Genomic DNA, 26959 nt, shown 5'->3' on the forward strand with positions numbered 1-26959 from the left:
TCCCAGTATGGCAATACTTATGTACTTATGTACTATATAGTTATGACTTTTGCACAAGGTTTTAATTTTCTGTTTTTCACATTTTGTTCTGGGATACTCTAATTGGCTTGTTTAATAGTCATTAACACAAAGATACAAGTGTAACTTTTGCATTCCGTTTATAGGTTGCAGAAGAGAAGGTCCAAAAGTACACACAAAAGCAGCACAAAAAGAAGCACAAAAGGACCTTCAGGAGTGGAATAATCAAAAGTCCTTTAAGAAACAGACCCAACATACGTCTGTGTCGGGAGTCAAAAGAAGTAGCAAAGACGTCTATAATCATCATACAGAAATGCAAGTAACGTTGAATGAAAAACACCGTCGGCCCTTCTATATTGGAGTTTTCCAACATACAGTATTAAAAACCCTAATATCAAGGTAGTAAAGCTTGTAACCGCATCTCAGAACAATGCATCGTCAATCTCCAAAGTTTCAGTGAATCCACCAAAAAGGCATTTTTCATTCAACGTTGCTTGCATTTCTGTATGATGACTATTGCTGTCTTTGCTTTTTTCGAGAGATTGCACTTCTTTGAACCTTCAACCAAGATGTGCGGTGTATTAGCAGATATTTGTCCTGCTAGCACCACCTGCCTACAAAGTTATGGTTCACATGTCCATATATTACATATAATATTTCTTTGGTGCTAATCATTTTTATAGCACTAGCATGTGCATAAATAATCACTTTATGCTCTTTCTCTTTTCTTGGGACAGACACTAGCATATTATTAAGCTTTCCTGATTCGGTATATATTATTTGTGACCAGCAGACAAGTTTGTTGTACTGCATAGTTATTCACTCTGCCATCACTTTGTAGGTGTATACACTTTTCTTATTGAATTAGATCAAACTTTTGTCCACATGATTTGTATTTTAGCACTTTGCATTCCCTGTCTTTCTTTGGTAGTATTTTGGTTTTATAATTCCACGGTGTACCTGTTATATTTCTCATATCGAGAATCTCACTGGAGTTTGCACTTCACACAATCACGTTCTCTCTTTCTATACCTTTTAGTTGCTATCATGTTATTTCTAATCTGGTTGTATATATCTCTACATACATATTTTTGTCTGGTGGCATTAATTTTGCTTCCTCTTTTTCTACTCTCATGTATCATTTACTTTGGCTGTTTTTGTTTGGCAGTATGTCATTCACCCTGTTTCATTTATCTATTCTACTTTTTAAATATTGTTTATTCACCTGTAGATATCTTTCATCTGTATGGATGTCAGAGAAATTGTATCTATACTGATGTGATTTCAGTGATACATTTCTATTGATTAATCATTCATGTATGTGAAGAACTTTTTAGTTAAGACTTTTTTATTCCACTTTTACTTTTATAATACTGCATTTATTAATTAGTACACTGGATTCATTTTAGACTTATATTTTGTGCAAAATTGATGCTGTTATGCTTATTGTTTGTACAATATTTTATATATGCATATTAATTGTGTTATTATGTGTTCATTTATGTGTTTTAACCATTTGATATTCCATGTGTTTGTGGCATTTTAGTTTCTACGCAACATTTGTCTACCAATTTTTTTAAATATTATTTAATGTTGTATTTTTCAATGTTCTCATTTTTAATTTTTTACCCTTGATCAGTCATAAATGTTTGCATGTTTTGTTTTTGATAGTATTTGACCCCTGACTCAGCCCCTCGAGCCAAAACACAGTCCATGTCGGGTCTTTTGATTTCTCAATAAAGAATCTCCTGCCATCGATTATCACTTTGTTGTTTGTGTGTTGATTTGTTGTTCTGCGGAGTGTGGACTCTTTCCTTCCATCCTGCTCTATAGAGTGTGGAACCAGGATGGCAATTACTAGTTACCCAAAAATCAAAGAATTTAGTTAACATTGTAAACAGCAGGGTACTTATTTTGAGTTCATATTGCATACTAGGTAAAACAAAAATATATACCATATGCAAGCAATACACTGAAATCAAACTAGCTCATGGAATAGACTCCATAATTAAATCAGACCTTAGACGGTTAGAATGCTACATTTTTCTTTATTGCATTTTATATAAAGTTCCCATGGTCTTTGTAAGTCAAAGTTTGTAGACAAGGAACTTACCAGTAACTAGTAACTAATAGGGGAAGCTGAAGATTTGATATTGGATTAGAATATGTGAACACTGATTTCACGTCCAGGCATTCTTTCTATGTTTCTGCTCACAAGTCTTATACATGCTTATACATGTACTATTCCAGTCTTACAACATTTAAATATAATTTTATATTCTGGAAGGAAAGTATAGAAGGAGGAGAAGTAAGAAGATAGAAGGGAAAAGCATGCTCATTTTTTCAAGCTTCTGTTCTGGCTGGAATATTTTGAAGTAACTTGCAAACTGGTGGCTGGCTTCCTCTGTAAGAAGGAAACATGGCATTACTTGAGAGATAGGTACTGACACTCTAGGTTGAGGCTTTCATTTTGCAGGAAACCAGTAGTATGAAACCGTCCAACCTTTGTAGACCTGAGGTCTTTGCAGTGCTACCGTAAAGAGAGAAAACAAAGCACAAAGGGCCTCATCTAATAAAGATTTCTTTTTCCTTAGGTATAGGATGAGAAAATATCCCTCTGGAAGAATAACCGAAAGAATGTTAAAAAAAAAAAAAGACAGGAAGAGAGCCTGCCTCTTTCATCACTGCTAGCAGTCTCCAGTTGCAGCTACACAGCCCCCAACTCTGGTTAGCAGGTGCATAGAACAGGCTTGGCAATGATCGAACCCTGAGGAGGCTGTACTGCACCCTGCTCTGAGATGCTTTTGATTTCTAGGAATTTTAGCAGATCATGTTTGTTTTTAAACACTTTCTGTAGGAACATTCACAGTGGAAAGCAGAGCAGAATTTAGGCTGGTCTGGGATGGGAAGATAATTTATACAGATAAAGGCAATATTCAGTCGCTAGCCATATAAGTTTTCAATATAACATACATATTCAGTGATGGCACTTAATATATTTATCACCACCAAATATATGTATAACTATATAGTTATAGGAATAATCCCGTGTCAAAATTTACCATATTGTTTTTAAATTTAAAAGAGTTGGGGGGGGGGGGGGGGGGATTCTGCATATGCTGATACTATAGAGGAGGAAAAGGAGGGGGATATATTGACTGATCCAGCTATTAAATTGGTCGCATGCCTGCCCCCCCCCCCCCTTCATCTTGAAGCTTTATAAAGAAATCTTGGGCTCAGTCCTAACTTCTCCAATACATATCTTCCCAATTTCTATCAAAGCTCTGCTATAAATTGCTTACTAGATTGAAGTTATTCCCTGAAGCCTCTAACTTGTCCTGTGTGTGGGTCTTGACAAGATTGAAGCTATAAGGTGGGGTGGGGGCAGACAGGGATACCTTTCACTCCAGTTGTAATACAGTTGTAATAGGGAAAGGAATCAAGTTCTAAAAGGTTTGGGGACAGTGACAATAGGGTCCAGGCCTGTGGCTTCGCATGACCTGGCAGAAAATTGCAACCAGTTTGCCTCGTTCCTTGTTAAAGCCCATTGTCTGAAAACAATGCAATTTTATGCAAGGTTAAACCAGTGGGGGCCCTACCATTAGGTCAACTGAGGCGGGGGCCTTAGGTGGCACTCTTTATGGAGCGGCATCTTTCCCCCTTCCTTCCTCAACTCCCCTCCCCAGCCTACCTTCTTTTTTTGTTTTTCAAAAGTTGATGGTGACAGCGGTCCCCATATGCTGCTCTGTTGCTGGCACCTGCATTTCCTCTGTACTGTGGACTGCCTCTCTGACATAAGTTCCTGTTTCCTCGGAGGCAGGTAGCAATACAGTGGAGATGCAAGTGGCGCAGCGTATGGGGATTGCTGCCACCACTGACTTTTAAAAACAACATAAAAAGAAGGTAGGCTGAGGGAAGGGGATTGAGGGAGCAAGAAAGAAAGGGAAGGGGGGAATGCCAGACCGAGGCTGCGGGGGTGGGGGAGAGGGAATTGGCAGAGAGAATGTGGAAAAATGTTGGACTGGGGGGGGCAGGGCCCCATTTCATCCCTGCCTCAGGTGACAGATTGCTTTGGGCTGCCCCTGGGTGAAACTAACACTTTACCGTGAGGTGCTAATGGCTGCAACAATTGGGATTATTGCCAACCTACACTTTTCTAGAAGCTTCTGGGTTGAATAACTATTGGGATTAATCAGTGGAGCACTGTACAATGTGGATAAATGAGCCCTTCCTTCCCCCAAATCCTTCAGTCAGAAAATACTATCTTACCTAGACAGGTTGGCAGCCCTCTGTGGAGATGGAAAGAAAGAGAGACACATCATGAAATGGTCTAGTTAGTTGCAAATATATATTCAGTTTGCCAAAGCAAGTATTTTTAATCACCAGATTCTTTGTGCCCTAGATAGAACACAAAAGGAAACTTGTGTCCCCCAAATCCTTTTTATTTTATTATTTTTGTTATTTTCTCAGATTTCTGAGTTGATTGAATTGGTTGAGAAATTCCTCCATAAAATCATGAAACTGATTTTTACAGCTCTATAATTTGTGTTCTGTTCTCTCTGGTTCTGCAGTTTGGGGATGAGGGAGAACAGCTCCTTCAGATCTTCCCTGGAGGGCAACAGGGGACTATCAACAGATGTTCTAAGATGTTAACTCAAGGTGAACTAGAGCTGGCAGAGTAGCTCTTAGTGATGAGAAAACCCAGAGACCCTAGTTCCAGTCCCATGCCACGTGTCCTTAAACAAATCCATCTGTAAACAATATTATTTTATTTTGTTAGTCCTACAATTTATATTTTTCTAAACGCCTCTACTTGTTGTAACCATTTGGATTGTTTTTAATTTTTCTCTAATTTTGAATTTAATTGTAAACCACCATGATACGTTCTCAAATGATGGTATATCAAATACAATAAATAAAGTAAGTTACTACCAAAACAAGTTGACTCAAGTTCAAAGCATTCTTAAACCTGCTTAAAGCTTAGATTGTTATTTCTGCAGAGGGACCCAAGAATAGAAGGCATTTGGGATAGTTTTTAATATTTAGTTTTGGCCCAACTGTTTCCTCCTGCTACCTTGGGCTTCCAACTCGATTGGAGCTTGCTCCTTAGGCTATGGCGAAATAGGCCATCACTGACAACTATCAGAGTATTGTCCCTTATTCATATCTCACTATTTGTAGCCTCTGCACTGCACTGACATTCTGCAGCTGGGAGTCATGCACAAGGCTTAGTCCAATCAGTAGATGCCATCATTGACCAATAGGAAATCTACCTCTACAGCATCTCTAGCTGGCATGCCCAGGGCCAGGGTTGCCAGCTGGCTCCATGTTTACCCAGCAGAGTTGCTCCCCTGTTTACTAAGTTGCACGGCAATGCCGACACAGCCTATTCAAAGTGCAACTTAGTAAATCAGGGTGGTTATTGTCTATTTCTGGTTCTTGACCTCTCTTCCTTATGTGGTTTAGAGTAATTATATCTCCCTCATACACCCCCACTCTCTATATATTTTAAATTATGTAACCTTAAAGATTGAGACCATTCTTTTCAAGATCAGAGTGGAGGAGTAGCCTAGTGATTAGTGCAGTGGACTTTGATCCTGGAAAACTTGGTTTGATTTCCACTGCAGCTGCTTATGACTCTGAGCAAGTCACTTAACTTTCCATTGCCCCAGGTACAAATAAGTACCTCTACATACCTTGAATGTAGTTGCACAAACCACAGAAAAGCGGTATATCAACTCCCATTCCTCTTTGCACATTAGTTCATTTGTTAGTCTTAACTACATTGGACTATTGCAATTCAATTTATGCAGGTATTAAGCGGTGTCTCCTAAGAAAACTACAAACTGCACAAAACATGGCTGCCTGCCTTATATATAGATCGCTGTGTTACGTTAAAGCATCTCCTCTTCTTAAGGATCTACATTGGTTACCTATCAACGAAAGAATTTCATTTAAGCTCTGTGTTCTTGTTCATCAGATTCTTTATAGTATTTTACCATCTTATATGATAGTTCTCATTAAGTTATCACCACAAAATGCCACCTCATCATCTATAGAATATCTCATATTACATTTCCCAAGTTGTAAATACTTAACCTACAAAACTATCCATAATGTTAATTTACATAAGTACATAAGTAATGCCATACTGGGAAAAGACCAAAGGCTTATCAAGCCCAGCATCCTGTCCCCGACAGCGGCCAATCCAGGTCAAGGGCACCTGGCAAGCTTCCCAAATGCACAAACATTCTATACATGTATATCAGACACTCAGTTGGTTATATGTTGTTTAGAAGTTTACTTAAAGCCCACTTCTTTAAATCGGTGTTCAGTTAATATGAAAAGACATTTTTTTTAAATAGTTGTGTTCTTGTATTAATATTAATTGTCTTGTAATGCTTCTTCTTAATTTGTTGTGTAAGCTGCATTGAACCTGAGCTTTCTTGGGAAAAATGTGGGGTAGAAACATCATAAAACCTAGAATTCCTCTTGTTCATAAGTACATAAGCACTGCCACGCTGGGAAAAGACCAAAGGTCCATCAAGCCCAGCACTTTGTCTCCGACAGCGGCCAATCCAGGCCCCAAGAACCTAGCAAAAACCCAGAATTTAATAACGATCAATGGACTTTTCCTTCAGGAATCTGTCCAGACCCCCTTTAAACTCAGCAAGGCCAGCTACCGTCACTACCTTCTCCGGCAATGAGTTCCAGAGTCTAACCACACGCTGAGTAAAGAAAAACTTTCTTCAATTTGTTTTAAACCTACCACATTCTAATTTCATCTTGTGTCCCCTAGTTCTATTATTGTTAGAAAGCATAAACAAACGCTTCACATCTGTCCGCTCTACCCCACTCATTATTTTGTAGACCTCTATCATATCACCCTTCAGCCACCTGTTCTCCAGGCTAAAGAGTCCTAGCCATCTTAACCTCTCCTCATAAGGTAGTCGTCCCATCCCTTTTATCATTTTTGTCGCCCTTCTCTGCACCTTCTCCAATTCCTTTATATCTTTTTTGAGACGAGGCGACCAGAACTGAACACAATACTCCAGGTATGGTCGCACCATGGAGCGATATAATGGCATTATAACATCCTCATGCTTGTTTTCCATCCCTTTTCTAATAATACTCAACATTCTGTTCGCCTTATCAGCCGACGCAGCACATTGAGCGGAAGATTTCAACGTTCTATCCACGATGACTCCCAGATCCCTTTCTCGGTCCGTAACTCCTAAAGCGGAACCTTGCATGACATAGCCGTAATTCGGGTTCCTCCTTCCCAAGTGCATTACTTTGCACTTGTCAATGTTGAACTTCATCTGCCATTTGGACGCCCAATCCCCCAGTCTCACGAGGTCCTCTTGTAATCTTTCACACTCCTCCCGCGACGAGACGACCCTGGATAACTTTGTGTCATCTGCGAATTTAATTACCTCACTAGTTACTCCCATCTCAAGGTAATTTATAAATATGTTAAAAAGCTGCGGTCCCAGCACAGACCCCTGAGGGACCCCACTAACTACCCTTCTCCTATCTTAATTCCCACCTTCTAATTTATTTATTTTATGTAGGGCCGCATTTCAATTTAAATTTTTAATCGCGATTAATTGTGTGATTAAAATTTTATGATTCTGATTAATCAAACAATTAAAGGTATTTTATGTATTTTTATGTATTTATTTCCCCCCACTGCAGCTCCTTGTGACTGGGCAACTCACTTAACGCTCCATTGCCTCAGGTACAAAATAAGTACCTGAATTTAGTATGTAAACCACTTTGGTTGTAACCACAGAAAAGCGGTATATTAAATCCCATCCCTCTTCCCTTCCCTAAAGGAGTGGTAATCTCCCTCCTTCCCACCCCCAGATCCAACATTGATGCCTGGATGTCTCAGTGCCATCTGAAACTAAACATGACCAAGACAGAACTTCTTATCTTTCCCCCTAAACCAACCTCTCCTCCTCACCCATTCTCTATTTCTGTGGATAACACTCATCCCCTTCCTGTCTCATCAGCTCGTAACCTTGGGGTCATCTTTGATTCCTCCCTCTCCTTCTCTGCACATATTCAGCACACTACTAAAACCTGTCGTTTCTTTCTCTATAATATCAGCAAAATTCGCCCTTTCCTTTCTGAGCATACTACCAGAACCCTCATCCATACTCTTATCACCTCTCGCTTAGACTATTGCAAGTTCCTTCTCACAGGTCTCCCACTTAGCCATCTCTCTCCTCTCCAATCTGTTCAAAATTCCGCTGCACGACTAATATTCCACCAGTGTCGTTATGCTCATATTAGCCCTCTCCTCAAGTCACTTCACCGGCTTCCTATCCGTTTCCGCATACAGTTCAAACTCCTCTTATTGACCTATAAGTGCATTCACTATGCAGCTCCTCAGTACCTCTCCACTCTCATCTCTCCATAGATTCCTCCCCGGGAATTCCGTTCACTAGGTAAATCTCTCTTATCTGCACCCTTCTCCTCCACCGCTAACTCCAGACTCCGTTCCTTTTATCTTGCTGCACCATATGCCTGGAATAGACTTCCTGAGCCGGTATCAAGCTCCATCTCTGGCTGTCTTCAAATCTAGGCTAAAAGCCCACCTTTTTGATGCTGCTTTTAACTCCTAACCCTTAGTCACTTGTTCAGAACCCTTATTTTATCATCCTCATTTTAATATTCCTTTATCTCTTGTTTGTCCTGTTTGTCTGTCCTAATTAGATTGTAAGCTCTGTCGAGCAGGGACTGTCTCTTCATGTTCAAGTGTACAGCGCTGCGTACGTCTAGTAGCGCTTTAGAAATGATAAGTAGTTGTACTAGTAGTAGTAACATCTCTCCCATTCTCTTTCTTCTCTCCCTCTCCTCCTCCCCCAGGTTCATTATCTATCTTTCTTTCCAACGGCCTATTATCTATATCTCTCTCTCTTCTTCCATCCTTTTGTCCATCATCTTTCCACCCCCCTCCACCCTCATAAGCAGCAACACAAACTTGGTGGTTAGCTGCAGCAAGCTCATCTTGTGACTGCTGGAGCTCACCGCCTTGGCCATAGCTTCCACTGGCAGCCCCTCCCGTTCTGCTCATGGGAAGGTAGCTCACGCCCTTCCCCTCACCTGAGGTTTGGCATCTGTCCCCCCCCCCCCCCCCTCAATCCCCCACCCTGCCGATCTATCTTAAAGGAGATCTTCTGTTGGTCCCCTGCAGCAGCAGTGTTGTCTGCAGCCTGGAGTGGAGAAGTAGCCTAATGGTTAGTGCAATGGCCTGAGAACCTGGGGAACTGGGATATATTTCCACTGCAGCTCCTTGTGACTGGGCAAGTCACGTAACCCACCACTGCCCCAGGTACAAAATAAGTACATGTATATAATATGTAAACCACTTTGATTGTAACCACAGAAAAATGGTATATCAAGTCCCATTCCCTTTCTGTTTGCTCCAAAGCTTTCCCTCTGGTTTGTCTTGCCTACTCTGATATCACTTTCTGTTTTTGCATGGGCAGGACAAGTCAAAGGAAAAACTTTGGACCAAGTTGCACATAGCATATGTACAATGCTTCTGCTGCCAGGAATCTACAGAAGACCACCTTTAAGGTAGACCAGCACAGGAAGGGGGATGATGTATCACGGGCAGCTAGAAAGATGCCAGATCGCGTGCTGAGGATGTGGGTTGGGATGGAAGAGAGTAGAAGAGATGTTTGGAGGAGACAGGAGATGTTGCAACATGCTAACTTTTTTTTTTTTTTTTAAATAATCGCAGAATTAACTGCGATTGAAATGCAGCCCTAATTTTATGTAAACTGCCTAGATATTATTTTTAATTAGTGGTATATTAAATAAATTTAAAATATGAAATGTTTTGCTTTTCTTAGGGAATTAAATGGAGAAATCAGAACTACAAGTCCATGCATGGAATGGAGTAAACCCAGGACTAGATCAATCCTGTCAGGTGAAGCTGAAGGCAGTTGGCAACCTTACCCATGTTATGGAGCTCTGATCTAGAACTGAACCCAAATATTCTGAGTGATAACAAACAGCAATTGCCAATGAGTCACTGACCCACCCTGGGGAAGTTTATGCTAACTCTTGTGCTTGTACATTTTGACTTGTTTAAATAATCATAAATGCAGGACTGTGAATCCCAGAATTCCAAACAGCATTATGGGAGGCAATTCTATAACATAGCTGCTAACAATTATGCACCTTTTACATGCATAAATGTTTAGAATGATGGCATTTACTCAAATACATGTGCACATATGTGCATAAATGCCATAATTCTGCCTATGGGTGTGGGGGGGGGGGGGGGAGTTATCAGCTACCTAAACACTAGTCTATTGTTACCCCGCCCTCTGGTGACTGAATATGCAGGGTAATATCCTGAGAAATATTGCTGATGAGCCCACTTCAATTCCAAGCAGGGCCAGCATTAGGGGGTGGCAATGTTGCTTAATGTTTGATTTATTCTTGTACACTGCCTTGAGTGAATGCCTTCAAAAAGGGGGTAAATAAGTCTTAATAAATAAACAAACCAATAAGGCAATTGCCCTGGGCCCCCATACTACATGGGGCCCCAAACCTGCCTCATGTTAATGGAGGCATAGGCTGAAGGCCAGCTTTTAGGCCCTCTCCATGGTTTCTGCCCTGGCTCCCTGAATGTCTAATACCAGCCCTGATTCCTGGTTATTGGAGCAAGCACTGAATCTGTGTCACTGTCTTGCAGGGTGATAATGGTGGCAGGAACTGTCCTAACACATTCAATTCTCTTTTAATGGTTTCTCAAAACTCTCAGAGGTAGTCAATCACATACAGTCTTACCTTTTGCAGGAACCATAACAACGTCATCTTCAGTGAGATTCCTGGACAAAATTAAATCCCTGTATTTCTCCAGGATTTCAGAACTCACATCAGGGCTTCTTCCTAAAGTTAAAGGTCAGAATCAAAGTTAGTCAAATCTGTATTTTAATACACAAAAGGAAAGATGAGTGCAGCAGTAAAGAAGATATGGAAAACAAATTGGATAAGAGACATTCAGAATGGAAGTAGGGTTGTCACCTCACTCCTGCCAACCTGAAGAGACTGATGCAGCACTGATTTATTTCATTGCACATGTGGACTCATTGTAATTGTAAACTTACTGTTAGGAAAATTAGAATGCCAGCTCCTCTCTTCTGGGCATCCAGTGAAGATAGACAAAAAAGACCGAATCAACCTACTTGGATTAAGTTGGGTGAGGTGACAGCTTATGAAAAGGGCGATATGTGGTGGGTAATATGAGGGTTAATTCTATAAATGGTGCCTAAAAAATCAGCACGAAAAAACCCACTTAAGTGGTATTATATAAGCCGCGCCTAAAGCTTGGCATGGTTTATATAGAATACACACTTAAATGGACAGTCACATGTGAATTTAGGTGCGGCTATTTGCACCAATGAAAATGTGGGGCAAATGCCTGAGCCTAGATTTACGTGTAGAGCACCATTATTCTGTAATTATGCATGTAACTGGAAGCCAAGCACCCATTCCAACCTGAAATGCCCATGACGACCCCCCCCCCCCCCCCCCCCCCCCCCATTTCTGTGCCCTCTTTTTTGGAACACATGTACATTTTAGACACTGATCCTGCACCTAACTTTACACATTTTGGTCCTAATTAAATTTAATTAGTGTCAATAACTACTTGCTAAAAAGCCAATTATTGGCACTAATTGCTATTCAATTAAATTGTGTGCACAAATCTGGAACAAGCCTAAATTTTTGTGCGCAATTTTTGGCGATCTTTACAGACTCAGGGGGATGATGTCTATTTGATAAACCACCTTGGATGATTGTCAGTAAGGCAGTATATAAACTTTTTAGAAAATATACATAAGTAGGTAGAGAGTAAACAGTGAACTCATGGATAGGTGGTAGTATATGAATATATTTAAAACAAAATGGTATGGTGCACAAGGCAAAATTTTTAATTTTGTTTAGTTTCCCATGTCATTTCTAGGATTTTTCATTTATTTTTTTCCTTTCAGAGGCAAAGTCTTCAATAGTGTGCACTGTTGCTCAATAATGCTGGAGAATGTGGTAAAAGCAGTTAGTGTATCTGGGTTTAAAAAAGTTTTGAATAGATTTCTAGAAGAAAAGTCCATAAATTGTTATTAAGGTAGACCTGAGGAAAGCCACTACTTATGCCTGGGGGTCAGAAACATGGAATCTTGCTACTTTTGGGATCCTGTCAGATATTTGTGATCTGGAGTGGCCATGGTTGGGAACAGGATATCTTTGGTCTGACCCAGTAGGGCAGTTCTTATATTCATATGTCGATAAATAGGGCACAATGGTGGTGTATTATTAATGGCACAGGAAAAGAAAAACAAAATTTCAGGTTCTTTCCTGTCATTTCAGTTTAAAAACAATATGAAATGACATGGGAAATGTCATTATCATTACCCATGTTTTTTCAAGTACACAACTCTGCAAAATGGACAAAATTTTTCTTTTTGCCACCATTTCATCCCTGTTTGACTTTCACAAGTGTTTCAGACTTATCAGTTACAGGTTTTTGATGGTGCTGAGCAGAGATAGCAAAGTTGCCTCTGTAGAACCTACGCTATAAATGTGAAACAAACGCCATGTAAGTGTTCCAAGAATGAGTATGGTCTTCCTTCAAATGTATCTTGCTTTACAGTAGTTGGGTTGCTAGCAGCAGCAGCTATTCTGATACACAGTCAGTAGCCAGTTCCGGAGTTTTGCTTTTGCCATGTTCTGCCCAGGTAAATAGGAAGTTGCAGCAGAGGGAAAGCTCCGGGAATGGCCACAGAAGGTGGATATTGAACCTGGGGGAAGGGGAAGAGATGCTGGACCATGGGGATCCCCTGTAGCTAGGCAGGACTGCAAAGATCAGACCAGACCTTCAGACTCTAAGCTAGAGAGACATCCCATGGAGATGAGTCCACCTCATGTTCAGGCAGTGACATACAGCTGCATAATAAGACCCCTTTCCATCAGCTAGAACTTAGCTTGCCTCTAACACCTCTTTCGGAGACTTTGAGACGCATTCAAGCCTGAGTTTCAAGAGCATGACAGTAAATATGTCTGAAACTCAGATGGAAGGTACAGCATTATTCACTCTAGTAATGTAACACAAATTATTCCTTTGTAACACGTACCAAAGACGGTCGTTGTGATGATTCCCTGATCCATCTGCATCACAAAGCAATACGTTTTATAGTCTGTTTCCAGCACTCCCATGTTGCCGTTCATCCCATTATCTAAATCAAAGAAAACAATGTCATAGCTGTAATAGTAAAGTTCATCTGGGGACAAAGCTCTTATTTTCACAGAATGTGGAAAACTTAGCAAATGGATTTCCAAACAGATACAAAATCTACTTTTTCACTAAAAAAGGAACAAAATGAAACAATATTCAAAGATATTTAAAAGGCCTGATTAGGGCTGCTGAATATCCACAGTTAGGGCCTAAATTGAAACCGCTAACTTCTGGGTGTTCCAGGAGCGGAGTCAGAATTTATATTCAGCCCATAACCACATAAGATAACTGCATAAAACGGACTGCATAAAAAGCAGACCTGTCTTTATGTGAGATTAAGAGCTGAATAATGCACTTAACCACATAAGTTTTAACCAGCAACACACAACTGGATTTTCAATGCCAGTGCCCGGACATCTGGGAATACAGTTGCCGGTGGACAGAAAACTCTGACCACAGCTGACTGAATATCAGCTGGTGTATATTTAATGAACTCTTGGTGTGTTTGGAAAATATTGATACTAAGGGTGCACTGTACATATTTTAACATCAGAAAGTTTATTAAGTATTACACATATGAGTCTACAATGACACCTTGTGAACTCAAAAAGGAACATTGCAATGGCTGTGAAGAGAGCTGCAACATGTTCTTTGTGGCTCATGTGTATGGGAAGGAAAGTGGCAGAAAGCCTGAAAAGTCCTGGAGGTTGTGGGTAGTGGCTCCAGATGACACTAGCCTTAAGCACTGAAGAAGGATGCCTTGAGGAAGGGCAAAAAATTTAAAAAGGAAATACAGTTTCAGGAATGTGCAAGATTGTAGTATATTATATAGCAGAGCTGGTGGTTGGGAGGCGGGGCTAGTGCTGGGCAGACTTATACGGTCTGTGCCGGAGCTGGTGGTTGGGCGGCAGGGATAGTGCTGGGCAGACTTATAGGGTCTGTGCCACAGCTGGTGGTTGGGAGGCGGGGATAGGGCTGGCCAGACTTATACGGTCTGTGCACTGAAGAGGACAGTACAAATAAAAAAGTAGCACATATGAATTTATCTTCTTGGGCAGACTGGATGGACCGTGCAGGTCTTTTTCTGCCGTCATCTACTATGTTTACTATGTACTATGTTTAGTAATCTTTGTTTTGTATAAAGTCAGTTATGAGAGAAACTTTTGCATTCAATTACAGTGAAATGCTAATCATCTGGCATTACTAGGCTCCCAGGTGCTATCATTGAGGACTTCAATCATTTGCCCCTGCTGGGCTGGTGATCATGCAAAAAAAGCCTGTTGTCCACTGTAAATGCAATCTATGATGGTGCCAGTGTTGTAAAATGCTATTTACTCTTGCAGAACCTAATTCATCCATTTTGGTTACATAACAAAGAATGTCCTAGAGAGCAACCAGCCAGGAGTTTTCTATTTGTGACACTCTTGGTATCTCCCAAGTGCCAATGTGCTATTTAAAGATGCTATAGTTCTGTATCAGATCCCTTTATTATACTGACTTCACCGTAGCCCCTTATCACTTTTTGTCTATCTGTGATTTCTCATTAAGGGGTTCCCATCCCAATACTCGGCTAATTTTTTCTTGGAGCAGATCCCCGGATATTTAGGGTCTTTAATGATCAGCAAAATAGCTTGGGATGAAAAAAACTATTGAACATCTGTGGTAAAGGTAGCATAAATGATTTCATTTCTACCTGTGCTGAAAGGTATTTGATGGTACTATCAATCTAATTCACACAACTGATCTGGTATTGGCAAAAAAAATCCACCTTTAAATCCAGGCTAGTACTTATGGTAAGGTATTAATTTACTGAGTGTATTGTAAGCATGCCATACAATGTTCTTAAATAGTTAATAGGACACATGGAAGCTCAAAAAGAGAAAAACGTCCAAAAAGTGTCATAGAGCACCATTTGGATGTTTTTCTTCTCAAAACATCCGAATTGGTATTTTCGAAACCAATGTTGCAGATGTTTATCTATGCAATTTGTCTGCAGTGTGTCCAAATCACAAGTGGGCATGTGAGGGGGTTTCTGAGGTGGGATTAGGGCATGCCTAACACTTGGATGTTTTACAGCCATAATGGAACAAAACAAAAATGTCCAGAACTAAAATCAAGATGTTTTGGTCTACACCTGTTTTCAGAATGAATAAGACACATAAAGGTGCCCTAAATGATCACTGAAGGGAATTTATTTTTGTTACATTTGTACCCTGTGCTTTCCCACTCATGGCAGGCTCTATGTGGCTTACATGGGGCAATGGAGGGTTAAGTGACTTGTCCAGAGTCACAAGGAGCTGCCTGTGCCTGGAGTGGTAATTGAACTCAGTTCCTCAGGACCAAAGTCCACCACCCTAACCACTAGGCCACTCCTCCACCCCATCAAGGGTGGAATCAAGGTGATCCCCAAATACCCTTCCCAGTGGTCATTGACCACCTCCCCCCAAAAGTGAATAAAAATATGACGTACCAGCCTCTATGACAGCCTCAGATGTTAAAGTCAGGTCTATTAGAGCAGCATGCAGGTCCCTACAGTAGTGGAGTGGTCGGTGCAGTACACAGTGGGGACCCAGGTCCCTATCTTCTTCTACCTGTCCCACTTGTGGTGGAAACTGTGACCTCTCCCAAAGACACCAAAACCCTACTGTACCCACATATAGGTGCCCCCTTCACCCATAAGGGCTATTGTAATGGTGTACAGTGGGAGACAGTGGGTTTTGGGTGGGTTTTGGAGGGCTCAGGGGACAAGATAAGGGAGCAAAGGTGAGATGTGCACCTGGGAGCATTTTCATGAAGTGCACAGAAGTGCCCTCTAGGGTGCCCCATTGCTCTCCTGGGATGTCTCACCCGTAATTGTCTTGTCTGTCTGTATTATTTAGATTGTAAGCTCTTTTGAGCAGGGACTGTCTCTTTGTATCAGGTGTTCAGCTCTGTGTGCGTCTGGTAGCGCTATACAAATGCTAATAATAATAATAATGTCTAGGAGACCAGTCTACTAAAAAATGCTGGCTCCTCCTACATCCCAATGGCATGAATCTCTACATTTTGCACTTATTCAGGTTTTTTGTTGTTGTTTCTTTTAATGAACCAAAAAAACAAAACGTCCAAAGCACAAAACCTTGTTCGAAACAGTATTTTCAAAAAAAAAAGATAGACATTTTTCTTCTTCTTTTTTTTTTTTTTTGAAATGTCCAAATTCAGACTTAGGTGTCATATTGAAAATGCCACTCATTGTGTGCTCTGGAATTTTTGTACACTGCAGTATGTATGTAATGTAACTTGTTTAAGACTTACTTTCATAGGCCCAGGTGCCAGGTTTCCCAATGGTCCTGTACAGTACAGTTTGTTTCTGACAGCTGTCACCTCTACAAATACAAAAAGGTAGATAAACACTTGACCATTCAGCAGTGTTGCGCTATGTAGACAACTCAGATTGACCTCCCTTCTTGCACTAGTAGTTTTCAGTTTCGGTGTTGGTATTTAATATGGGTGTGTAGCCCCCAAATTTGCATTTTGTTTAGTTTCCTGTGTCATTTATGGGAATTTTCACTTTGTTTTAGGGTTTTGGTTTTTTCATTTCACCATCAATGTTGGAAAGAGTGCACACTTTTTCACAGAGAGTGTGGACTCTTACCAAAGAGTGCACACTGTTTCCAACACAGGAAAAAAAAATGAAATTTCAGAGATTTTTTTCCCTGTCGTTTTGGGTCATTTTCCACATCATTTCAAAAGAATGATGATCCTTAGTATTTGTTTATCCATCTTAATAGCTAGACTATCCCTGGAAGGCTACAAAGCAGTTTACAACATAAGGGGCCCCTTTTACAAAGCTATGGTAAAAGGGGCCCTGCAATAACATCAACACATGGATTTGCCGCACACTGAGGCTCCTTTTACTGCAGCGTGTTTTTTGTTTTTCTTTTTAAAGGAAATGGCTGTGCAGTAAGTACAAAGTTGCTGTGCTGACATTTCCTGGGGGAGCCTTTACCGTACTAACCAGTGGTTAAAATAAAAAAATATTTTTGGTTGCACCAGAAATGACACATGCTGGGGGTGGCACTACCGCTGGCTCCTGCGGTGAACCGTGGTAGTGCAGGATTGGCATGTGACAATGCCATTGTAGCTCTACCACAGCATTTTAAAAGGGCCCCAAAATTTACAATGCAGAGGTAAACAATGTCACAAACAGAATAAAACAATCATAAGTGTTTTTTCAACAACAAAACTTGGATAGTCTATAAAAAGAAAGTAATTCACCAGCCAATTTAACATCGAGTGGTAATTTGTCTCAAATAGTAGGCTCAAACAAGAAAAAAACATGATGCATAGTAGTGACCAAATGAATCCATCAGGAATAGGATAATATTGACAGAGATTTTAGAAAGCCATGCACTAACACAGCCTCTCTTTGCTGTGGTGTTTGATGGTAGTCCATCACAGAGCAGTTTGCCCAGACTGCCAAAACAGTCCATTTCTGAATGGTCAGCCTACAACAGCTGGTATCCATTGAGTACAGGAGATTATCCTGCTTATTTTCAAAAGAGATCGCTGGCCATCTTCTGACACAAATCGGGAGATGGCCGGCCATCTCCTGAACCCGGCCAAATCGGTATAATCGAAAGCCGATTTTGGCCGGCTCCAACTGCTTTCCTTCGCAGAGCCGGCCAAAGTTAAAGGGGGCGTTTTGGAAGGGTATGGAAGGCCTGCTCTAGTGAGCATTTTGCCGGCTTCACTTGGTCCATTTAATTTTAGGACCATGCCTCAAAAATGTGCCCCAATTGACCAGATGGCCATGGGAGGGAATCGGGGATCACCTCCCCTTACTCCTCCAGTGGTCACCAACCCCCTCCCACCCCCCCAAAAAATTAAAAAACATTTTTTTGCCAGCCTCTATGCCAGCCTCAAATGTCATACCCAGCTCCCTGACAGCAGTATGCAGGTCCCTGGAGCAGTTTTTTGTGGGTGCAGTGCACTTCAGGCAGGTGGACCGAGGTCCACCCCCACTACCTGTTACACTTGTGCTGGTAAATGGGAGCCCTCCCAACCCCCCCCCCTATAACCCACTGTATCCACATGTAGGTGCCCCCCTTCATCCCTTAGGGCTATGGTAGTGGTGTAGAGAGTGGGTTTTGGGGGTATTTGGAGGGCTCAGCACCCAAGGTAAGGGAGCTATGCACCTGGGAGCAATTTTTGAAGACTACTGCAGTGCCCAGTTGGTGTCCTGGCATGTCAGGGGGACCAGTGCACTACAAATGCTGGCTCCTCCAATGACCAAATACCTTGGATTTTGCCGGGTTTGAGATCGCCAGCATTAGTTTCCATTATCACCAGAAACCAATGCCGGCCATCTCTAAAGCCGGCCCAAATGCTGAGATGTGGCCAGCTCCAACCGTATTATCGAAATGAAAGATAGCTGACTATCTTATTTCAATAATACGGTTCGGACGCCACTTTATGGCGCCGGCCATATAGATGGCTGGCGCCGTTCGATTATTCCCCTCCACGGGCCCTGATAATACTACATATCAACAATTCACATTCATATGAATGTTTTGTACTCAGTCAAGATTTTCCACACTGTAGAGTTTATAAGACTTCAGAAGGCATTTGATCTACATAATAGCTTCCAAAGAAAAGAATATTATTTTTGCTATTATAAAATTGTATTTAGTCAGACTGAAAAATTATAGCAATTGACAAAAGATTCTGACCAACATCTCAAAAGCTCTGCTTATTTATAGTTGTATGCTCTGACCACTAGAAAGGATAACTCTAGACCTTGAAAATCACAAACAGGTCTGGTTTGGGGATATTTTGACAGAGGAAATTATTAATCATACTCATAAACAATATCCACATAATATTTCTAATATATTTTTATCTATTAAGAGGAGAAAAAGACCTAATAGAATAATCACTCTCCTGGACCTACAACAGACTGTCAGGGCAGTCTCTAATCAAGTCTAAAAAGCTCCTCCAAAGACGCATGATACAGATTAACTGGGTTCTTAGACAGAAATATGAATATATTCTGTAAATAGCATGACGCTTCTGAGGTGTACCGCTGCACTAGTCCTTAGCGTATTGTTCTTGGGCAGTGTAGATAGTCCAAATGTACTGACCAGTGAGGTCTACCACTGCATTAGACCTTAACAATCTTCGAGGGCCATCAATAGGTCAGGGTATTCATAATGAATATGCAAGAAAAAGATTTTTGTATAATGGAGGTAGTAGACATGCAAATCTCTCTCATACATATTCATTAACAAAAATAATGAAATGGGAGAAAACTTTAAATCCCGACCTCAATATATATATAAAAATAAATATGAAAAAAATCATTAAAAAACTAGAGATCGGACCCTGTACCTCATTTCCCCAGTTCTATCTTAACAGTTTATAGACTTTGCCTCCAGGAATTTGTCCAAATGTTTCAACCCAGCTGCATCACCTGCTTTTACCACTTGCTCTGGCAATGAGTTCCAGAGATAACTATGTGGTGAGTGCAAAACTATTTCCTCCTACTTGATGTACTGCTATGTAACCTCATGGAGTGTCCCCAGTCTTTGTACTTTATGAAAGAGTAAACAATCAATTTGCATTTGCCCATTCTACTCCATTCAGAATTTTATAATCCTCTGTCATATCTCCCCTCAGCCATATAATCTCCAAGCTGAAGAGCCCTCAACTTTCCCATGGCTTCTGCATCATGTCCTCAGTTTATCATGCATCATGTCCTCAGTTTATCATTATCAAATTCTAAATCATGTATAGTCTAAGAGTTTTGTGGTCTAATAACCAAAGTTATCAGGCAAGCAAAACCCTTTACTAAAGCTCCATTCCTCTTTTCCTCATTCCACAGGAAGGGTTGCTAACTGGCATCATTTTTCAGAACAGGTTTTGCCAGTTAGCTGGATTTTTTATTTAATTTATGTAGATTTAGTTAATGCCTTTTCAATGGTATCTCAAGGCAAGTTACATCCAGGTACATTAGGTATTTCTCTCTCCCCAGAAGGGTCACAGTCTAAGCCCATACCTGAGGCAATGCATTGACTTGCTGAAAGTCACAAGGAGCATCAGTGTGATTTCAACCCTTGCTTCCTTTGTTCTGTACCTGCTCCTCTAACCAAGAGGATTTCAATCCAGTCCTTGGGGCATACCCAGCCAGCCCTCAGGAAACTTGAAAACTAGAAGTGAAGACCAAGACTTTACCTTATCCCTCTTGGGCAGTGTTCTTAGGTACACTCCATACTTACATAGAGAAGCTCATGTCAACCTTGAAATTGCCATCATCAGTGAGTTCGAAGTGAAAAGTAGGCAAAGACATTCCTCTCATCATTGTTTGACGCTCTTTGTTATTAGTTGCTGCAGCAATTGCATACCATTTTCCTGCAAACTGGAGGTACCAGGCACAGTGAGCAATGACTAAAAGACCACACAAGTACCTACAGTACATATCCTATTTGGGCTATAACAGTTCTATTTTTGACATTTACTGTCCTGCCAGATTCCCAAGAAGACTGCTGTAGAGTTCAAAAGTATTAACTGGATATCAAGTCTGGGTATGGTTGAACCTGGTAAACAGCTAAAGAAGTTGCTCAAGATCTTTTATCTGTGCTGCCCCTCCTGGGTTGGGTTCCTTCTAGCACTGTTACAGAAGTGCCCCAAAAGCTTCTTAGAAGTCTTATCTATGCTTTCTGAGTAGCTCTTCTGCAAGTAACAGAAACTGACACCTCCCCAACTCCATTCTACTAAACTTTAGCATTTTATAACCTTGATAGATATATGCAGCACTGTTCAATGGCAAAAAGCATTCAGGTACTATAATGTAGGACCTGTGGGATTTTGTCACAAACAATGTGCATAGGAAAAATCCCTCAGGCTCCACCAATGGTAATTACCGTGGAAAGTGTGAAGACATTGAGTAGGAGAAATGTATTTTAGTGGTCTCAGAAACTGCCTCTCAAAGGGAACTGGGAGTATCTTATTGGTAGACACAAAGAAACAAGGAGGAGATTTAAACTGGATGGAAGTTTTAGAAATATCCAGGGCTTTTTTAGAGGGGGTACTTGGGGGTACTGAGTACCGGCACCTTTTCTATTTTCTGCTAAAATTGACCCATGGTCCCCAAGTTTTAATGAAAGAGCTCATACTCTACACACAAATTCTGCCTTGTCATAGATTCTGTGACTGGTTGCAGGGGGCCTGGCTATTGTGGGGTGGGTCCCTCAGTGATCACCCCCATCCCTGAAGGGTGGCCTGGCATTTGAGTACCGGCACCTTTTTCACTAGAAAAAATGTACTGAGTGTATCTGTTATATTGCTACTACATACAGCTAACAGCTTCACCCTATGTGGACTAGAGCAATTTTGTTTTTTGAGAAAGGATGGAAGAACTCTACATTTCTCATAAAGGGAATAAGAAACTCTGCTGTAATACTGCCTCTGCCAATATTGTTTTGCAATGAAGTACTGAAACACTTTAAGTAAAAGTTTATTCTGGGTTCAGAATACATCCATCTGTGGTCTGCAGTTATTGAGAGAAAGGAGTGAGCAGCGAGTGAATGCAATACAGCTTCTTTAGCCTTCTGGTACCTTTTCCAGTCTGCATTACAATAAGTACATGTTGCCAAAAGCTTACAATCTAAGTGAGTACCCGAGACAATGGCAGATAAAGTGACTTGCCCTGGGACACAGGAAGTGCAGTGGGAGACCCAGGTTTGGACTTTTGTTTTCCTCTCATTTCTCTAACCAATAGGTCTTGCCTTCTCTAAGTGCCAGGTCACCTCTTCTCCTCCCATCACCCCTTGTCCATCCCGAAGCCCATCTCACTGTTTTCTAAAGTAGAAAGGGTCCTACTTTTCATTTATAAAAGCAACTTTCATTAAACATCCTGTCTCTATAATTCTGGTGTGGTTCTGTTTCCCTTTGGTTCCTATCCTATGCAAGCAGCAGAGACACAGAATAAAGGGCAATAAGTACAGGGTGCGTGACAGACATGAGGTGAACTAGCAGGATAATAAATGATAAAGGTGCAGAGCTTAATTTCAGGGTGAAAAGCCTGGAACACAGTTCCACCTTTTTTTTTCAGTGCAGAGAAGCACAGGTGTTCAGTTTCAGCTCCTTCCTTCAAAGCAACCTGGAGGGAAGGGGATGACTCTAGGGCAGAACAGAAAACAATCTGTACCCTAATTCAGACCCTTTTCTCCTCTTGCTCTACCTATGTGCCCCTCCTCCAGTTCCACCTCTTTTTTGTCTACAAATGAAGCCCTGTAAAGTTGTCCTGCTCTCTACCTGCATCTGACCATAACTGAACTGTTATTGCTCCACCTTCAGAAACCTTGGGTTTTTTTCCACCTCCATCCAAATCCTTCAGTACCCCCCCCCCCCCACCCCACCACCCACCATGGTGACTTCTGAAGACAAAAGTTTGACTTCTGAAGACAAAAGTTTAAAAGTAAATTACCTGGCTATTATCAAAATTATCCATCACCCTAGGAGGAGGAGGAACATCAGCCCATGCCTGGAGCACACAGGTCAGGAGCAGCCCAACACTCAGAGCCAGAATGGAAGACATGGTCTCAGGTTTCCTTTCCCACTTCGTACACCAACTGAGGAACTGTTTGGTAGCTGCTGAGAGTGTTCTGGTCCCTGCAGAGAGCTCTGTATTTATACCATTTGCTGCAAGGAAAGAAATTCTATCCCTTTATTTGAATAACTTATAGACGAATGGAGGAAATTAGAGATTTTTTCTTGGGGTTTAGGATGTCCATCAACATAAATCTTAGATTGATAAAAGTAGGCTGTGAGGATTAAGGTTAGGATTATGAGCAGAGTTAATTCCCCTTCGGTGCCTTTACTTGTCTGGTTTGAGAAATTGGACTTGTACCTCTGTACTTGAAGCAGTCCTGACCTACTGTTCTAGCCAGTGAAAGTGGAAATCACATTTTTAATGCAATGTGTGTAGTGCACAGCTAACTGGCCATATAAAATAGGGCAACATACAGTAGGAACACCATGTATGTTGGAAACAGGATGCTGGGCTTCATGGACCTTCAGTCTATCCCAGTATGGCAACAGTTTTGTACTAAAAATGGTTTATTGCTCTGTTATGATACAAAATCCATTGTGCTTCGCCAGTTTTGGTGCTATATTTAATTTTGCTAGTCAATACAGGAAAACTTGTCTCAAAGCTTCTCTTATAAATATAACTCATACTGTGAAGAAGTGTGTGTTGGGAGGGGGGAGGAGGCTGTGAGGGCTACAGTCCTGTGTACCTTCATGTGCTCTTTTTGATACTGTGAAAGACAGTGTATATTTAGTTTAAATCACAGGAATTTGCAGAATTGGCAAATAATTAACAGTTTTTGCTAAACAAATTTGCTAAATAGACACTTTTGTTCTGTTTTCACAAAAGAAAATCCTGGAGAAGGACTGCGATTGACTGGCAAAAGTACAAATGAGAATGGAGTGGATATAGCACCATTCACGGAAGAGAGTGTGTATGAACAACTTGAAAAGCTAACAATGGACAAAGCTGTGGGACCGGACGGGATCCACCCCAGGATATTGAAGGAGCTCAGAGAGGTTCTGGCAGGTCCTCTTAAAGATTTGTTTAATAAATCCTTGGAGAAGGGAGAGGTTCCATTGGATTGGAGAACGGCGGATGTGGTCCCTCTTCACAAAAGTGGTGATAGGGAAGAAGCTGGAAACTACAGGCTGGTAAGCCTCACTTCGGTTATTGGAAAAGTAATGGAAGCGATGCTGAAGGAAAGGATAGTGAATTTCCTGGAAGCCAATAAGTTGCAAGATCCAAGACAACATGGTTTTACCAAAGGGAAATCGTGCCAAACGAATCTCATTGAATTCATTGACTGGGTGAATCAGGGACGTGCTATAGACGTAATCTACTTAGATTTCAGCAAAGCTTTTGACACGGTTCCCCACAGGAGGCTCTTGAATAAACTTGACGGGCTGAAGATAGGACCCGACGTGGTGAACTGGATTAGGAACTGGTTGACGGACAGACGCCAGAGGGTAGTGGTGAATGGAATTCGCTCGGATGAGGGGAAAGGTGAGTAGTGGAGTGCCTCAGGGATCGGTGCTGGGGCCGATTCTATTCAATATATTTGTGAGTGACATTGCTGAAGGGTTAGAAGGTAAAGTTTGCCTTTTTGCGGATGATATTAAGATTTGTAACAGAGTGGACTCCCAGGAGAGAGTGGAAAACATGAAAAAGGATCTGCGGAAGCTAGAAAAATGGTCTAAGGTTTGGCAATTAAAATTCAATGCGAAGAAATGCAAAGTGATGCACTTAGGGAGTAGAAATCCACGGGAGACGTATGTGTTAGACAGCGAGAGTCTGATATGTACGAACGGGGAGAGGGATCTTGGGGTGATAGTATCTGAGGATCTGAAGGCGACGAAACAGTGTGACAAGGCGGTGGCCGTAGCTAGAAGGTTGCTAGGCTGTATAGAGAGAGGTGTGACCAGCAGAAGAAAAGAGGTTTTAATGCCCCTGTATAAGTCGTTGGTGAGGCCCCACCTGGAGTATTGTGTTCAGTTTTGGAGGCCATATCTTGCTAAGGATGTAAAAAGAATTGAAGCGGTGCAAAGAAAAGCTACAAAAATGGTATGGGATTTACGTTACAAGACGTATGAGGAGAGATTTGCTGACCTGAACATGTATACCCTGGAGGAAAGGAGAAACAGGGGTGATATGATACAGACGTTCAAATATTTGAAAGGTATTAATCCGCAAACGAACCTTTTCCAGAGATGGGAAGGCGGTAGAACTAAAGGACATGAAATGAGATTGAAGGGGGGCAGACTCAAGAAAAATGTCAGGAAGTAATTTTTTACGGACAGAGTGGTGGATACTTGGAATGCCCTCCCGCGGGAGGTGGTGGAGATGAAAACGGAATTCAAACATGCATGGGATAAACATAAAGGAATCCTGTTCAGAAGGAATGGATCCTCAGAAGCTTAACCGAGGTTGGGTGGCAGAGCCGGAGGGGGGAGGCGGGGCTGGTGGTTGGAAGATGGGGCTAGTGCTGGGCAAGACTTCTATGGTCTGTGCCCTAAAAATGGCAGATACAAATCAAGGTAAAGTATACACAAAAAGTAGCACATATGAGTTTATCTTGTTGGGCAGACTGGATGGACTGTGCAGGTCTTTTTCTGCCGTCATCTACTATGTTACTATCCAGCTTCTTTTCGAAAGAGAAGGCTGGCCATCTTCCGACACAAATCGGGAGAAGGCCAGCCATATCTCAAGGCCGGCAAAATCGGCATAATCGTGGAGCTGGCCAAACTTCAAGGGGGCGTGTCGGCAGGGTACAGAAGGCAGGACGGGGGCGGGATACGAGATGGCCGGCTTCGCCCGATAATGGAAAAAACAAAGCCATCCCTGACGAGCATTTGGCCGACTTTACTTGGTCCCTTTTTTTTCAGGTCCAAGTCCAAAAAAAGTGCCCAAACTGACCAGATGACCACCGGAGGGAATCGGGGATCACCTCCCCTGACTCCCCCAGTGGTCACTAACCCCCTCCCACCCTCAAAAAAACAACTTTAAAAACTTTTTTTGCCAGCCTCAAATGTCATACCCAGCTCCCTGACAGCAGTATGCAAGTCCCTGGAGCAGTTTTTAGTGGGTGCAGTGCACTTCAGGCAGGTTGACCCAGGCCCAACCCCCCCCCCCCCCACACCTGTTACACTTGTGGTGGTAAATGGGAGCCCTCTAAATCCCCCAAAACCCACTGTACCCACATGTAGGTGCCCCCCTTCACCCATAAGGGCTATGGTGTATAGTTGTGGGGAGTGGGTTTGGGGAGGATTTGGGGGCCTCAGCATCCAAGGTAAGGGAGCTATGCACCTGGGAGCTATTTTAATGTTTTTTTTTTAATTTTTAGAAGTGCCCCCTAGGGTGCCCGGTTGGTGTCCTGGCATGTCAGGGGGACCAGTGCACTACAATTGCTGGCTCTTACCACGACCAAATGCCTTGGATTTGGCCGGGTTTGAGATGGCCGGCCTCGGTTTCCATTATCGGCAAAAACCAAGGCCGGTCATCTCAAACCTGGCCATCTCTGACATTTGGCCAGCCCCAACCGTATTATCGAAACAAAAGATGACCGGCCATCTCGTTCGAAAATACAGTTGGCCCCGCCCCTTCACGGTGCCGTCCTCGGAGATGGGCGTCCTTAGAGATGGCCGGCCCCGTTCAAAAATGCCCCTCCATGTATATAGAGCAAAAGACTCAGCCATGTAAGACAGTATCCCCCTCATTTTGTAATAGAGCACCTAAAGTTAGGTGCCATTTATGCATCAATGTTGTAAAATATTAGCATATATACATCTATAATGCATGCTTACGTGTGCAAGTGTGAGCTGTGTACTCAGTAATATTCTATAATGTGAGCATTCAAATGCCTTAGTGCGTAAATACAAGGGGGGGCATACATATGTTGCAATACAATACAAGCAGGAGGACTAACCAGCTTATAATCGAAAGAGAAAAACGCCTATATTTCGACCCAAATCGGGAGATGGGCGTTTTTCTCGCAAAGGCGCCCAAATGGGTATAATCGAAAGCCGATTTTGGGCGTTTCCAACTGTACTCCGTCGCGGAAACGAATAAAGTTGACGGGGGCGTGTCAGAGGCGTGGTGGAGGCGGGACTGGGGCG

The 26959-nt window shown here is 41.9% G+C and overlaps 1 protein-coding gene across 1 annotated transcript in view; it reads right to left on the minus strand.

Annotated features, from left to right (window-relative positions):
* Positions 1-2049: 2049 nt before the first annotated feature.
* LOC115473106 (lipocalin-like) overlaps positions 2050-26959 on the minus strand; it is a 91750-nt gene continuing 66840 nt past the window's right edge. The window contains exons 4-10 of the mRNA XM_030207768.1: positions 22743-22957; positions 20533-20672; positions 16571-16641; positions 13176-13277; positions 10834-10935; positions 4288-4307; positions 2050-2422 (exon numbers count right to left, since the gene is read on the minus strand). Of these exons, the coding sequence (XP_030063628.1) occupies positions 4288-4307; positions 10834-10935; positions 13176-13277; positions 16571-16641; positions 20533-20672; positions 22743-22957 (650 nt within the window). The 3' untranslated portion in view covers positions 2050-2422. The remainder of the gene's footprint in view (positions 2423-4287; positions 4308-10833; positions 10936-13175; positions 13278-16570; positions 16642-20532; positions 20673-22742; positions 22958-26959) is intronic.

Source organism: Microcaecilia unicolor, chromosome 6, assembly GCF_901765095.1.
Source record: "Microcaecilia unicolor chromosome 6, aMicUni1.1, whole genome shotgun sequence".
NCBI lineage: Eukaryota > Metazoa > Chordata > Amphibia > Gymnophiona > Siphonopidae > Microcaecilia > Microcaecilia unicolor.